Source organism: Perna viridis, chromosome 11 (assembly GCF_037379345.1).
Source record: "Perna viridis isolate PV_CMFRI_1.1 ecotype Kerala chromosome 11, ASM3737934v1, whole genome shotgun sequence".
NCBI classification, from domain to species: domain Eukaryota; kingdom Metazoa; phylum Mollusca; class Bivalvia; order Mytilida; family Mytilidae; genus Perna; species Perna viridis.
Genome location: NC_142455.1, coordinates 9,979,293 through 9,994,238, shown reverse-complemented (window position 1 = coordinate 9,994,238; position 14,946 = coordinate 9,979,293). Strand labels below are relative to the sequence as shown.

Genomic DNA, 14,946 nt, shown 5'->3' with positions numbered 1-14,946 from the left:
GTGCTTCCAGACGTGATAATGGATGCAAGACCCCTAATCAGAGTTTTAGAAGATTGGCCAGCTGCTCTTGACAAAAAGCAATATGTAGCAGTAGTTTTGATGAATCTTTCTAAGGCCATTGATTGACTTCCCCCATGAAATTCTGCTCGATAAATTATCAGCATACGGTGTTTCCATCAATTCAATCTTCCTCCTTAAATCTTATTTATCAAAAACCAGCAAATTAAAGTTAATAATGTTCTGAGCGGGTGGGATGACATTCATAAAGGTGTACCTCAGGCCCCATCTGAGGGCCATTGTTGTTTAACGTTTTTATAAATGGCATTTTCCTCTTTGTAAAAAAGGGAGCCTATATAATTATGCAGACGATAATACCTTGTCTTTTGTAACCCTGATTTTTATAAGTTAATCTCTACTCTTCAATGTGAGTCTCAAATTTTGATTGATTGGTTTCGGTTTAATAAAAAGCAGGCAACTCCTGATAATTTCAAGTTCTTGCAGTGGGGAAAAGGCATTTGAGAAAAATCCCTCCATTAAAAATACAAAATTCAGTCCTCACTTGCGAAAAAACGGTGAAATTTCTAGGAATAGAGATTGATTATCAGTTAAACTTTGATGATCATATCAGTGTGATCTGCAGGAAAGTATCTCAGCAACTGAATGTTTTAAAAAGCCTAGACTCTTATTTGGACCGTTTAAGTAAACTAACTCTATTTCATACTTTTATTTTGAGTAATTTCAATTTTTGCCCTATGGCTTGGCACTTTTGTACAGAAAAGATTTTTTAAAAATTAGAAAAAGTGCAAGAAAGAGCACTTCGTTCCGTATATGAGGACTATAACAGCTCTTACCAGGTACTCCTCATCAAAGCTAGGGTGCCTTCACTTTTAAAACTGTGAAAATAATATTGCACATGTATGTCTAAAAAATCTGGTAAATGTAAAAAAATCTAAATATTCTTTTAGGTATATAAACGTATTGGATGTGCTTCAGGTAAAGTCAAGCAGATATGGTAAAAACATCTTTTAAATTTGCTGCGGCAACACTCTGGAACAGCCTTCCCAACCATTTCAGGACAGAAAACAGTTTTTCTCATTTCAAGAGCCTAATTCAGTCCTGGAATGGTTCGGAATGTCGCTGCTCTGCATGCAGGTAAATTTCTGTTAGACATCATGCTTATTTTCAGCTATACGTTTTGTTTGGCTTCTTCTTGAATAACAGTACTTCTGCTTTAGATTTAGTTCCTGCATTTCTATATACTTTTATGTTTATTTCTCTGCTATATTAATATGTTTTATTTAGTGCATGCTATGCTTATTCTGTGCTTGATAATATGTATTGCTTTGTGTGTATGTGCCCTTGCCTTGGTTTATGTTATGCTTTTGTTTTATATTCGGTCAAAAACTGTGTCTGTATTTATGACGAGCTTCTGTTATCGAATATCTTGATATAGTAATTTGTTTGTTATATTTAGATTTCTTTCGTTACAATCCGAAATATTGTTACTAATAGGAGCAAAATGAATCACGTGGTCTTGACAAGCGGAAGTCACCATCTAAAAACCGAAAACTAACAAAAGGGAATGACAAATCATCCCTTTTATTGTAAATTTCAGTATTTAGATTTCCATTGTTGATATGAATACTAAAATGAAGAACCAGATAATCTTTATTACACAGGTATCAATTTATTTGGCTTTATTCAAAGAAAGTTTTGCCGGATATATATCGTCAACGTTGTTAAGAGCTAAAACATCGCTCAAATATCTGAGTGTGTCTATTAGATTTTTCTGTTAAATATAGTAATATTTTGCTTAGTCTTATGTAAAGAAAAAGATATACAGATCACTGCCACACTACAAAGAGACAATTTCTGGACAAAGATGAAGATCAACAGGAAGACCATACGCAAAGAAATTTAAAGTCTTCAGTTCTTTTCCTTTTTGTTGTTACAAACAAGAAAGCTGTAATAAAACTCTCTATCCTTTTCCTTTGTAACCATTTTCCGTAAAGAATTCGTGATGATAATACGTATCCCTTTTTGTATTGGAATGTAACATCAATCATGAATGAATTGTTAAAGAAATTTTCCTGTTTTTTTTTTCTTTTTTTACTTTTGATAATAATTCAATGGTTCATGACATGTTTACCCTTCCAGGACACCTGATGCTACTTTCGGTTTTTGATTGAGTTCATATTGTCTTTCTGATTTTTTTTGGTCTTATCTTCAATTCCTGCATGTAATTAAATTTCATAATATGTTAATATGTAGATCGTTTATTTCTTGTTTTGAATGTATCTAAATTGTTTCAGCGATGCAAGTTTGCTCGCTTACTCAGCAGGATTCGAACATCTTCTCCTCTCTGGCATCTATGGCAACACCGCCTGCACAAAGTCCAACTCTTTGGACCACTCGGTCAGCTAGGCTATATAAAATATAGCTTTCGCTGGCCGGGTCGTTCCTCCTCGTTGGATTAATCTAGGACTGTAACCATGTACACGATGCATGGTAGTGCGGGACAGCTCATCTAGGTGTTGGTATGTAGGATAGAGGATCAAATTAACTATACATGTCACAACAAGTCCATATTATACAAACGTCCTCAGAATGTGACTCTATTCGCTACACTGCTCCATCGGATCAAATTGATTCAGAGAAGATAATGTAAACTTCTAGAAGGGTCTGAAAAATTCCTAACTCGGTTAACGAAAGCTATATCTTTGTATAGCCTTGTTGGCCCAGTGGTCTAGAGTGTTGGACTTAGTGCAGGCGGTGTTGTAATAGATCTCAGAGAAGAGAGAGAGCGACCAAATTTGCATCGCAAATTTGCAACCTTGCATCGATTCTAGAGTTGGGATGTAGCTTAGGCTTGATTATATATATATATATCATCTTACTTTAATCCGCGACATTGTGTACATCAATAATGGCAATGTGTTTGTAACAGAGAAGCGATATAACTTTGTATTTGTATATGTAAGAGAGTGCACCAAAATGTACTTGTACAAGTTTGTGTCTCCTTGTGGCGTACTTTATATCAAATTTGAAATAAAATGCAGGATTGAAATTTTCAAGAAATAAAGAAGCAGGAACTTTTATTGTCATAATATTTTTAGTTTACATTGAAAAATATTTGGGGGTATCACCCCCACCCCCATTCAAGTCAAGTACACTCCATGTTTCGAGTGAAGTCCCAAGTACAATTTGTTTTTTGGTAAAGTCCAAAGTCCATGAAATTTGAAGTGATACCCTCATATTTCGGCGTTCTATGTTGACAAAAAAGTATACATTTTCTAATAAAAATAGGGCAGGACAGACAATTTGATCCTAGCCCACCATAAAAATAAAAAAAAACATCCGTTTTGATTTTCCAAAAAAGCTTGATCAAGAAAATAAATTGGCAGGTCATCCTTGTCGGTAAACATAAATCCTGGTTCTAAGGTTATATTATTTTTCCGGTGTTCCTACTCTGATACTGCGCAAACTTTTTTGCAAATTGACGGCAATCGATCATATATGCATGAGATCTATAATTCAAGTTGACTAATAAATAAAATTTGAAGACCGAGAGATGCGAAGCAAGAACATTTCTGTGGATGGAATTTGTAAAAAAATCCTGATTTGATGCAAAAACAAAAAAAATCAAATTTCAAGCGCGGAGCATTCGCCGGATACGCCCCTTTGACTCCACGCCTGGATTAAATACTCCGTTTGAAACTTTTTCTACATTTTTACCTCAGTAAATTAATATGCAAATTATGTTTTATTTGCAATAATACGGGGCTATCTTTCATATTCCTCAGTTCAACAAAGTGTCGTGATTAGAAAATCTAGCTCAAATTCTCCAAGAAAAGAAAATTGTTTCATATCTCCAACCCGACCATCGCTAAAATGTTTGATAATCAAATTGGCATAACTCCCCCTAAAACTATCGGACAATGCTGATTATTATTGTGTTTCCTCGGGTTCCGTTGTGAAATTGTAGTCGTGAGTTTGTGTAGGACAGACGGACTCACAGATTGACGCCTGACATTTACAGAAGATTTCCCAAAGCAGCCCATGAATCCCGACGTCATATTGCTTCTACGGTCAAAGGGATATAAATCGCAAATTTCACGCAAAACGCGACGTCACAAATTGACGACGATGTAACAGTTTGTGCCATACAATGCGAATAAACAAAAGTGTGATTTCTCTTTAAAGAAAAACACCCAAAACAATTTCTTTAAATAAAAAAAAACAACAACAACCAAAAAACAAAAAACGGCGTCATTTTCATGGTTGGCTCCAAGGGTATTACTGAAATCACTATCATATCCATTCCCACATCATTAGCACCACCCTGGTGTCCAAAATCCGCCATAATTAGTAGGGTTAGAATTTGGATCAGCCTTTAGCGTTACTGGTGGCACAATATCTTTCTTATAACTGTTTAGTCTTTCCTTTAGTTGCCTTAAAATATTAATTTCCTTTAAATGTAGATTGTGCCGTTCATTTGGATCATCTAAAAATAAAAGCAGTAAGCATTTGTAGATGTATATATGACATGTTTTTAACCAATCTCTTCATTCGTAGTGATTTTTATTCGGTTTAAATGCTTGCATAATAAGCATAAAAAATGCTTGCCAAAAAAAGAATAATAAACAATCATAACAATTGGAATTGATTTAAAATGAGTATGATATAAAAAATATGTTTGCGTTTCTAATTTTGGCGAATGCTGGGTAAAAAAACTTAGTCTTTAAACCGAGATATTTTGGCATTTTTTAGTCAGACCGCTAAACTTTTGTCCAAAAGTGTGTTTTGTATTCAGTCCTTGTTATGCATCAATATATCATCGTGAATTGGATTTAACTTATTTTTTGCCTTTTGATTCAACAAAAGATTTATAAAACTTACTTAAAACGTCATATAATTGATAATATCCTAACTCGATTGGTTCCTCGACTTTCCCATCTTCCTCCGAGGTCGGAACAGGGTACCAGCCATTATAAGGACCAGCATATCCCTCAATCAGTTTGTAATTACCGACTCTGTAAATAACAGATCCAAATCATATTCACTTTACAATTTTCGATATACTGTACATGTATTTCAATGAGTAACTTCTACTCAGCAACATCCGAATCAAATATGTAGGAAGATCCAAGTCCAAGAAAACATTGTATACAAGATGTACTCAAAATAAAAACTATTGAAAAAGAAACCAAATCCCTTTACCGAGAGATTCTGCCATGCGCAATAACATTTGAATGTCGTATCAGAAGCATGTTGTCAATCCAACTCGACCTGTGTTGAACTACTACTCTATCATCATCAACTCTTGATTGTGCAGTAATACAAATGACTATCAGAAACCGAATAGACTTACGGACTGAATTATTTTGTGTTGCTTTATGTCAATTTTAAACTATACAATACAAATCATGTGAAAGACATTAAACTGAAGTCCAAAACCTACACAATTAAATGACATGAAAGAGCGGCAATGTTAAAATGCAGGTACTAACAGTGGGTCTAGGCATGGAAGACATCACAGCTGTTTTTGGTGTTTTGATTTCACATTAAATAGTTGGTGTCTTATTATTTATTACCACTTGAACCATTTAATAATGTATGCAATTGAATTAAGTATTTAATTTAATAATAGGCTAAGGAAGCACTCACCTGATAGCAGCATGACCATTAATAGGCAGCCATGAAGTATCTAGGTTGTAAACGAATTCAGTCCTCCTTGTTGTTTTCATCCCGTTACGTAAACTATCCCAGTGGTTTATTCCATCAATTTCTGGCACTGTTTCAATGAAAATAATGAATTGTCACATGTAAAACAAAAATGATTTAGAATTAGTTTGACGTAAGTTAAAAATTCGAACCTAGGCAGGAAAAATTGGGCGACTGGAAAATTTCAACCGATCAAAAAGAAAGTTAGAATTCAAGAGACATTCAGTTTCATTGAAACGTTCCAGTTCGTTGTGTAATTCACACATGATTAAAACTGCTGGACCTTAGGCAATGCTAAACTGATTTTCCACCATTTTCATTACTACACAGACAGAAAAGAGAAACATATTATATATTACCACAGCGGTGGGTCTAGACGCTTGAAAGGAAGGGGTGCCAGTAGGGGTTCCTTACAAAAAGGGGGTGCTAGGATATCATTTACACTTTTTTGTCAGTTTTAGTCCGGAGAATGCAAATTTTCCAAAAAGGAAGGAGTCAAGCCCCTGCTCCCCATGGAGCCGCCACTGATTATGAAGGCATTTCGTTTCTTTTGTGTTAATTTTAATCGTTTCTCAGTAGTTTGTTCATTTGTGGTTTCAATTTCCTGGAATTTAGTACAATTTTTACGTTGTAGATTGAAATTTAAATTATTTTTGGAATTTCAGTTCGGGTTCGATGAAACCACAAAAACCACGAAAAATGATGTTATAAATAGTTTCCTTCTTTAAAGAGTAATAGGACAATTATTTGGAAATACGAGTGAATATCAAAAATATCATCACGGGTGCCGAAAAACGCCTAGATTTAACGAGTTTAATCCTCAAGCGTTCTTTGTAGTAGTTATCATATTTTGGTTATTCACGATAACCAATTGATTATCCTATTTATTATATAGATTTTCTTCATAATTTATCTACATTTTCAACATTGATTGATATCAAAGTTGTGACGTTTTCACGAGAGAAAGTCCAAGAGTGAAATTACCGAATTACTACTTTTCGCGCCTTTCTATCCAACGGGGAAATATTGAAAATCAGTACACCGCAAACATTACCTTCTTCACCGCCAGCTGCAGCCAAAATAGTCGGCATCCAGTCAACTGCATGCATCATGCTGTACAAGCATAAAATTATTATCATATCTTATCTTTAACATCGTACGACTACATATTACTACGTACAACGGATATCTATAATACTCACGTAATATGAATGTTAAGGCAAATAATATATTCAAATAGCTTAACTAACTCTTCTTCTCATGTTATTTTAAATACTTTCCTTAATTAAGCATTTGTTTTTTAAAGCTTGCATAAAACAAAATAGCAAATACCAAAGTTACTAATTTAATATATATCGCAATTTTTTATATGCTGTACACGAATTCAAAGAAGTCACCTTTCATCAGCAGCATGCTTATTCTTACCATAAATAATCAAGGAGAACAATTATTTTTCTGTAAATTATGTTACAAATAAGTCTTACCCTTCAAAAACAGTCTTCTGTTTCTTTAATCCAGCTCCGTAAACAAAGGCAGCTGCTCGAGTTCCCCCTTCATAAACTGTTATCTTAGATCCTCGTAAAGGATAGTTGTTGCCGTAAAACTGAGGCCAACCACCATTCTGAAATTGAGAATATGAAATAAAAACATCTAAACTTAATGAAATACTTTGATGTGTAAGTGTTTGTAAGAATAATGTAAAATGGAAAAATCAGAAACATGCATGTCAAAACCGCACTGATCTGACAATATAATTTCACTCAAGGATACTTTCTCTCTTTGCAAAGACCATCATTTGATCTCTGCATCACTTGATTTGCGCAGAAATTTTTCAATAGAATCTTTAAAAAATGAGGTTTTTGACCGAGTTATCTGCCCTTGAAATGTTTATTTTCAGTGCATTTCAATGAAATTGTACCTCAATGGTCCAGCATGATATTGCAGAAACAGTAACAGAACACACCAACACTCATACTGTTCATTTCGTTGTTGCGCTTCCAAGACAATAAGTGATGAGAATATATGTGAAATTGGCACTTTGAAAGAGTTATTATTCATGATAAGGTTTGATTTTGTTGATTTTAGCGGGATATGAATCTAATATTTTCTAAAATTTACATATCTGAATAAAGACAGGACTATCAATCAATAAAATTATAGCATACATGTATTTGAACCGAAAAAGCATTATTTGTTTGATGGGGTTTGATCTACAGTATGAATACCGTCTTCCATAGGCAGTGTCTTAATTTAATATGGAATGATTCAAAGCTCTTACAATTATATCTGATGAGGTTGAATGATCTAAATCAACACTAATATTCGGTTCAAACAAAACATTAGAGATAGAAAGAAATAATGGAACAAGATATTTGAACTAAAGAACCAAGATTAGAAAGGTAATCACTATATAATGTTCCAAGTATAAAGATATACACATACAACACAGAACATGAAATTGTCCAAATATCACTAACAAAGTAACAAATGAAAAATTTTGAAAGTTTTGGTGCGGGATAAAATAAGGACATGACAATATAAGTAATAAAACTCTAGTGGTAATTCCATAATGAGGTAAATCAGTAATCAAAGTTAATTCTAGCAGTAATAGAAATAGAGGTCTTACGTCAGCTGTAAATATAATCAGTGTATTTTCAAACATTCCATTTCTCTTCAATGATTCTGTGACGTTACCAATTGCATCATCCATAGCAGTGACCATACCTGTAAAAATAGAGCGTGTAAGCAAGACGGGAAAAATCGGGACTTTGGAACGTGTTAAATTGCTATTAGAATCATTCAGAGATGTCTGGTTTGACAAGTTTTCGGATTATTCAGGGTTCGGTTTCAGCCGGATTTAATGTAGTAAGAAATGTTTGTGATAAATTACAAGTGTTAAGCTATTAAGCCCGGTAATTCTGAAATTTTATTAAAAAATGTTAAATATTCGACCGAGTAATTATTTGATGTTACCAAGAGTTGTTAATCTACTAAAACAGTTACTCAAACTTCTAAAAACCTGATAAGCACGTTAATATAATGACACGGAGTGGAGTAGTTTTTTACACAAATGTTACTGCATATACATTGGGTCTTCACATTCTGAGACGTTATATTTACTTGTTTATCAGCGAAAGCTATATTTTTAGCTGGTTGAGTGGTCTAGGGCGCGGTGCGAGTTCCAGTCCCGCGGAGGGAACGACCAAAAATTTGCATCGCAAATTTGACAGTTCTTACATCGATGGGAATTTTTCAGACTCTTCTATATATATGTGTGTGTGTGTGTGTGTGTGTGTGTGTGTGTGTGTGTGTGTGTAAAAACCCTGCCTGAAAACTGTCTTCTTCCTTTGTTCTTTATATTATTGTACATATCTTCGTAATATTTTGGAACCTATGAGTTTAAGAAAAAATGTTAAACTATTAAACTGTTAAGACTAAAAGAGTTCAAATGTTATTTATAGAAACATAATTTAGGACAACGAAAAAATTGTGGCATGCCTTTGACTTGATTAACTTCGGTAAACGTTAGTGAGTACATCCAGATGCATTTGAATATAACCAATAATAAATAAAATGTGATATGTGCGACTCACATATAGTTAACTGAACAGCTACATTCTTAATACAAGTCTTTGTAGGGTTTTTCGCGCATACAGATAATAGGACTTTCATTTTCAAAATTCGAAATAAATCCGCAATTATGCAGCATGTCGTGTATGTCTAGTATATCTGTTCAAGTCTTTAGAACTGGTGTTTTTTCTGTTTTATAGGTGACTTTACAGTCAGCATTTACAATTATCTTTTTTGTATTGTATGATAACAAAACGATTCAGGTGAACACGAATATTCAATGCGATTGAAAAAAACGTTGAAATCACCGACGTTTACTTACAATCGTGTTTTTTTTTATAATTGTAAAAAGCTAAAAAGATTTTGAATTATTTTGAATGAAGAACACCTTTGTTATTTTTCTTATAAACACAAACAAGCTTGAGCCCTAAAGCTAATGTTTTCGCGTTGTGTACGATTCTTTGTTATACAATTACCAGCCCAGATAGCAAGAATGTTTAACCAATGTTTAGGTAATGGCACATTGAAAGTAAATATGTAAATATATACTCTACCTGTATAGGCGCATGAACAGATTGGAATGGCAAATACAGAAACATGGGTTTGTTTTTATCATGGCCGGATATAATTTGATCAGCACGACGAGCGTATGCAAACTGAAAGAAATATTAAGAATTACATATTATTTTGTTTAATTATGTAAAGAATGACTGTTGTATTATTTTTCGGTCTATGAAGAAATAACCTCAATCACGTAGTGCACACTTAAGAACCTGCGTAGTAGATTATTTTCAAGTGTGGACAACGAGCATTGAGGTTTTTTCATATAGACCAACAAATATATTACAGTAATTCCTTATAATTTAATTTTAGTATCCAAATTCAACGAGTAAATCATTGAAAAAGATTATGACGTCTGTCATACAATATTTGGTCTATGAGATAAAGTACCAAATTTATCCAATCAGAAAGCGTGTTACTTCTGAAATGATTTTTTTTCTTCAATAGTTGATTTGCAAGCTATGTATACATTTCCATGGCTGTAACTATGACAAAATACTGATGATAGTTATAACGGCAAACCACCGTTCATTCCGTTTATAAATCCAGAGTGGTTACTACAAAAACTTACGGTTGAATAAGCCCGAATAGTTACTACGGCAACTTACCGTTGAATATGTGTCTGGTTTTACTGGTTTCTTGTTATCTCGAAAGTCTGATCCGCCTACTGTCAAATATAAAGACGTCAGCTTTCATAATATAAATCATTTTCGTAAACATGTATTAGCAGTAATTAATAAGTATGGCTGTTTTTATTCCTAAATAGATCAGGTAAAAGAGGAACAGGATTCAAGATTCTAGGTAGACCAAATCCAGGATGACGAAAGGCCAAAAATAGCGAGAAGAATGAAATGTAAGGAGCCAAGTTTAAAATTGCCCAAACAAAAGAAAGAAAAATATAGATATGAAGAAGACGAAAATGTTCCAACCACGTATAATACTTAAACGGTTATTCTCTTATTTTGTTCCGCGCATCAGCAATTATCTTGGTTAAATTATCATAAAGTGTGAAAAAAAGTTGGGTTTTATTATGGTCTAATTTCGATTTCATTTCGTCATAAATGCACGTTGATATACTTACAAATAGTATAGTTAAAGTAGTCTTCTTGACCATTGTAATATCCATAAAATGTATCAAACCCTCTGTATGTTGGAGTACATTCCCATTTACACATACCAAGATGCCACCTAAGTATAACACATTTCCCAAAAATGATCCAATTTCATAAGTGAGTGGAAATTGTAAGATAAATGCAACTGTATCGTACTAAAACTTGTTCATAACTCGTGTAAAAAGTGTTGTTAGTTAAAGTATAGATTACATGTATATCATGTTCAAAATTTTCGAAAACAATGGCCCGTACAGAAATCCAAATTAAAAGCATCCACGAGTAATGGTATGTTTTTTTTATAATCAGAAAAAGGCAGAGTTGGCCCAATTATTTCGTCAATTCTTTTTCAGAAAATAACAAATCTAGAAGCTAAATAAATATATTAAATATATCATTCATAGTATAAATGCAAATATTTAATTCATGGTATGTATGTAATAATATCAATTTCAATTCTGCCATTTTTGCCTCCATACATATTTTTTAAATTTGAGAAAAATCTTGCTTTATTTTCAAATAACTAAAAACAAATGTGAGATTTTATTTTTTTTCAGTTTACACAACAGACGCAATCATAATGATACGATCACAAAAGGGTATACAGGTATCTATGCATTACTTTCCAATAATATGTGTATTGTATCCAAGATCTTTCAGTTTCTGTGGAAGAAATGTTCTGTTCAGTGGTGCACATGATGGTGCTTGTGGTAGCAATGCTCCGCGCTAAAACGTCAAGAAGTGAGAGTGAAAAATTAATCATAAACGTGCTCCTACACAAATGCTCAAGTTCTTATAAGTATTTATTAGCCTGTCGCGTGAAAACTGACAGAAACAAAACATATTTCTATAAATTAAAATTAAACATGCACTATACTATTTCCCCTTATATTCCTGTTGCATGGGGTGTTAACCAAGTTCTTTTAGTTTCTGAGGAAGAAAAATGCGATTTAATGGTGTAAATGACGGAGTATGAGGTGAAATCAACCGGTTCTGTAATAGGACAAACAGAATAATCATTTTTATTTATTTATTTTTTTTTATTATTATTATTTATTTATTTTTATTTTTTTTTTTTTTTTTTTTTTTTTTGGTGTGTTGGTTTTCAAATATTAAATCGAGCATTTCGTGGCATTTCGTGGTATTTAAAAAAATTAGAACCCTTTTCTGCGGAACAAAAATTCTAACATCACCAGCGACTTCTCCTTAAATGCTTCCAGTACTTAACATAATATATATGTAAATAATTATAAGCTACACACAGCACAACATCCTATATTTATATTAATTGAAATTACAAATTCGTGCGTAAATCGTAAGATAATCGACTTACATATGACAATGCGCGAATAATGATTACATTGTAACGCTTGATAAGCATATAAAGTATTATTCATACAAACATCATCACGAAGCAGTAGTACGTACGATCTTCAAGCGTGGCACTTCTTCGCGTGTACTTAAACATATTAATTCCGTATTTGGTTAATTGCATGCTTTCCTGCATGGCATTAATTTAAAAAAACATACCTGCAAACCAGACTTGAATGGATAAAAACCAGACAAAAACGCATTTCTCGATCTACAAAAAAAACATTATGTATACTAGTATTTACCCAAAAATCCATACTGAATATCAAAGATACACGTTTAGATGAACGTATCAAAATGAACAAAAAGGCGGTTCCTGGGAAATTATAAAATGAACTAATTTTCATTGTGAAAGCATTTGCAAGCAAAATATTGTATACTAATCACAACAACTTACGGTGTGCATACTGGTTGTACATACGAGTGGTTTAATATCATTCCATTCTTTGCAAGGTAGTCGATGTTAGGGGATATTATATCAGGATTGTGAAATCCAACATCATTCCAACCTGTGGATGGAAAGTTAATAATCGGAAAATTAACGTCACAAGTTATATTGATTGTGTCATACATCGTAATAATCTGTAAGAACGTGTTATCAACTGCATCATTTAGTTTGATTGTCATCATTTTATTAAAGGTAATAACGTCGACCAATAAAAAAGTCAACATACGAATAATATTGATCATTTTGTTGGCTAAAAAAAAAGAATGAAAACGCCGAGGCTTCGCTATTTTAATTTACACGTTTAGTAAAGTAACTGATCTCAAAGTTAAGCAAAGAAAAAACCATTGAAATCACATTTGTTCAAAAGTGCTTATGAAAACATATTGAATCTCTGAATATAATTATTCCCTTGGCTTTGTTGAAGTAGAATATGGCCCGCGTTTCAATCACTAAAATGTACGACATCTTTGATAAAGGACAGATCTGCAAAATCAGTCTGATATGAAAGAGTTATAAAAAAATCAAGATATTTGGATACAAAAAAATAGAAACGTACTACTTACCTAAATCATCAGCAACTATAAATAAAATGTTTGGCTTTTGGTCCGCCGAGACAACAACTAATACAGCTACCAGCGTTAACATTACATACGAAAGTGCCATAGCCCTAGTCTGTATAATCATGAAATGTGAGCAACATATATAACATATAACATGCGCGCTGAAATACAGATCCCAGATGGAGACATACAATAAAAAAGACTTGCATAATTTTCATTTATTAATATAATTTCTTATACCCCGCTATATTCGTACCCAATGTATCTTCGACCACAAACACACCTGTGGTCAGGTTTAAAGGACTTTTGAGGCCCAAATTAGACTCACAGACGATAGCAAATAACCCCACCACTACAAAACCAAAAACAAACAAATAGACAAACAAAAACATAAAACAAATATCTGCACACATTAAGAACATCTGATTATCTGTTAAGTAGAGATAACTATGTAAATGACAATAAAACACAATAAAAACTGTTGGATTTTCAATGTGGATTATCTCCTAAGAGCAGATAGATTGGAATGGATAATTTTGCATTTCATCATAAAGACCTACAACTTAAATAAAAATATGTGAAGTCTATTTTTGGTTTCTCACATTTAACAGAATTTTCACGATTCTTACAAATACTGATACTTAAGAACGGGTTTCCCAGGAAAACATGTAAAGTAAGAAGTCATCTAAATAACTATGTCAACAATATAAACAAGCACCATTCTAAAATCTTATGTAAAATCTTCTGAAATTACAAATTCAAATTCTTTATTGACACAAACTCATAATCCAAAACATGGTTATGGTCCAATGGCAATGACAATACAAACAAACAGTAATGTAAACTAACATGTTGAAGAATCAAACATATATAATATGATAATAATACAGTTTTACATTATAGCTTATTACTTCTTATATCAAGGCAATCTGTAATATAAATAGAAATCAGTTTCAGGAAGTGCCCTGAATTATAATTAAACATTAGATTTAAAATTAGTTTGGACTTTTTATGCTCATTACATGAAAGCGTACGTTAAATACTTACATTTCAGATATGAATGATCTATGTGAATAAATAAATCACTGAAAATCGATCAAGATATTTTTTTATCCTATTACATCTTTCAGTGTATCATGTGTATAGTATTATCAACACATTGTCGTTTCAGTCAGTGATCGGCGTCCTACAATATGACCTCAATTAAAGAGAAAATCCACATTGTGACCTTGTAGCGGTTTTGGAATGTGATAATTGTAATATTCAAGTATAACACTTTTTATTTTAGCAGTAGGTTGTTTTATTAAAAATACTATGATTGAACCTAAGTGTTTTTGTGCTACTTTGTATTATACAAACAATATAACGAGAAAAGGTTGGTTAATATTTTATACATTTTAAGATAATAGTGGGCGATGTCATTATAAGGTAGTCAATGAGAAATAAAGTGATATTCTTGGAAGCAATGAGAGCCTGGTTTTAGACTGACAGGAAGTGACGGCGAGCGAAACCTTTCATACAGAGCTAGATAGTTTCATATATTCATATAGTATGAAGGAACGCCTACGCAGTCTGATGAGATACACATTTATTTGTGTGCTGT

The 14,946-nt window shown here is 32.8% G+C and overlaps 1 protein-coding gene across 3 annotated transcripts; it reads right to left on the bottom strand.

The window, feature by feature from the left end:
- Window positions 1–3,078: 3,078 nt before the first annotated feature.
- On the bottom strand, window positions 3,079–14,550 carry LOC148602921 (arylsulfatase B-like). Of its 3 annotated transcripts, none has more exons than XM_088552579.1 (15): window positions 14,391–14,550; window positions 13,347–13,455; window positions 12,733–12,844; window positions 12,495–12,546; window positions 11,587–11,690; window positions 10,937–11,043; window positions 10,464–10,522; window positions 9,849–9,950; window positions 9,052–9,115; window positions 8,351–8,448; window positions 7,209–7,345; window positions 6,779–6,837; window positions 5,668–5,794; window positions 4,900–5,033; window positions 3,079–4,504 (listed from the first exon to the last, which is right to left on the bottom strand). In XM_088552579.1, exons 2-15 carry the CDS (start codon window positions 13,444–13,446, stop codon window positions 4,332–4,334), a joined length of 1,428 nt encoding a protein of 475 aa, XP_088408705.1. In that variant the 5' UTR covers window positions 13,447–13,455; window positions 14,391–14,550; the 3' UTR covers window positions 3,079–4,331. The 3 variants fall into 3 exon arrangements, with proteins under 3 accessions (XP_088408705.1, XP_088408704.1, XP_088408703.1); XM_088552578.1 differs by having other exon boundaries at window positions 13,347–13,450; window positions 14,391–14,543; XM_088552577.1 differs by lacking the exon at window positions 14,391–14,550 and having other exon boundaries at window positions 12,733–13,454.
- Window positions 14,551–14,946: the final 396 nt, after the last annotated feature.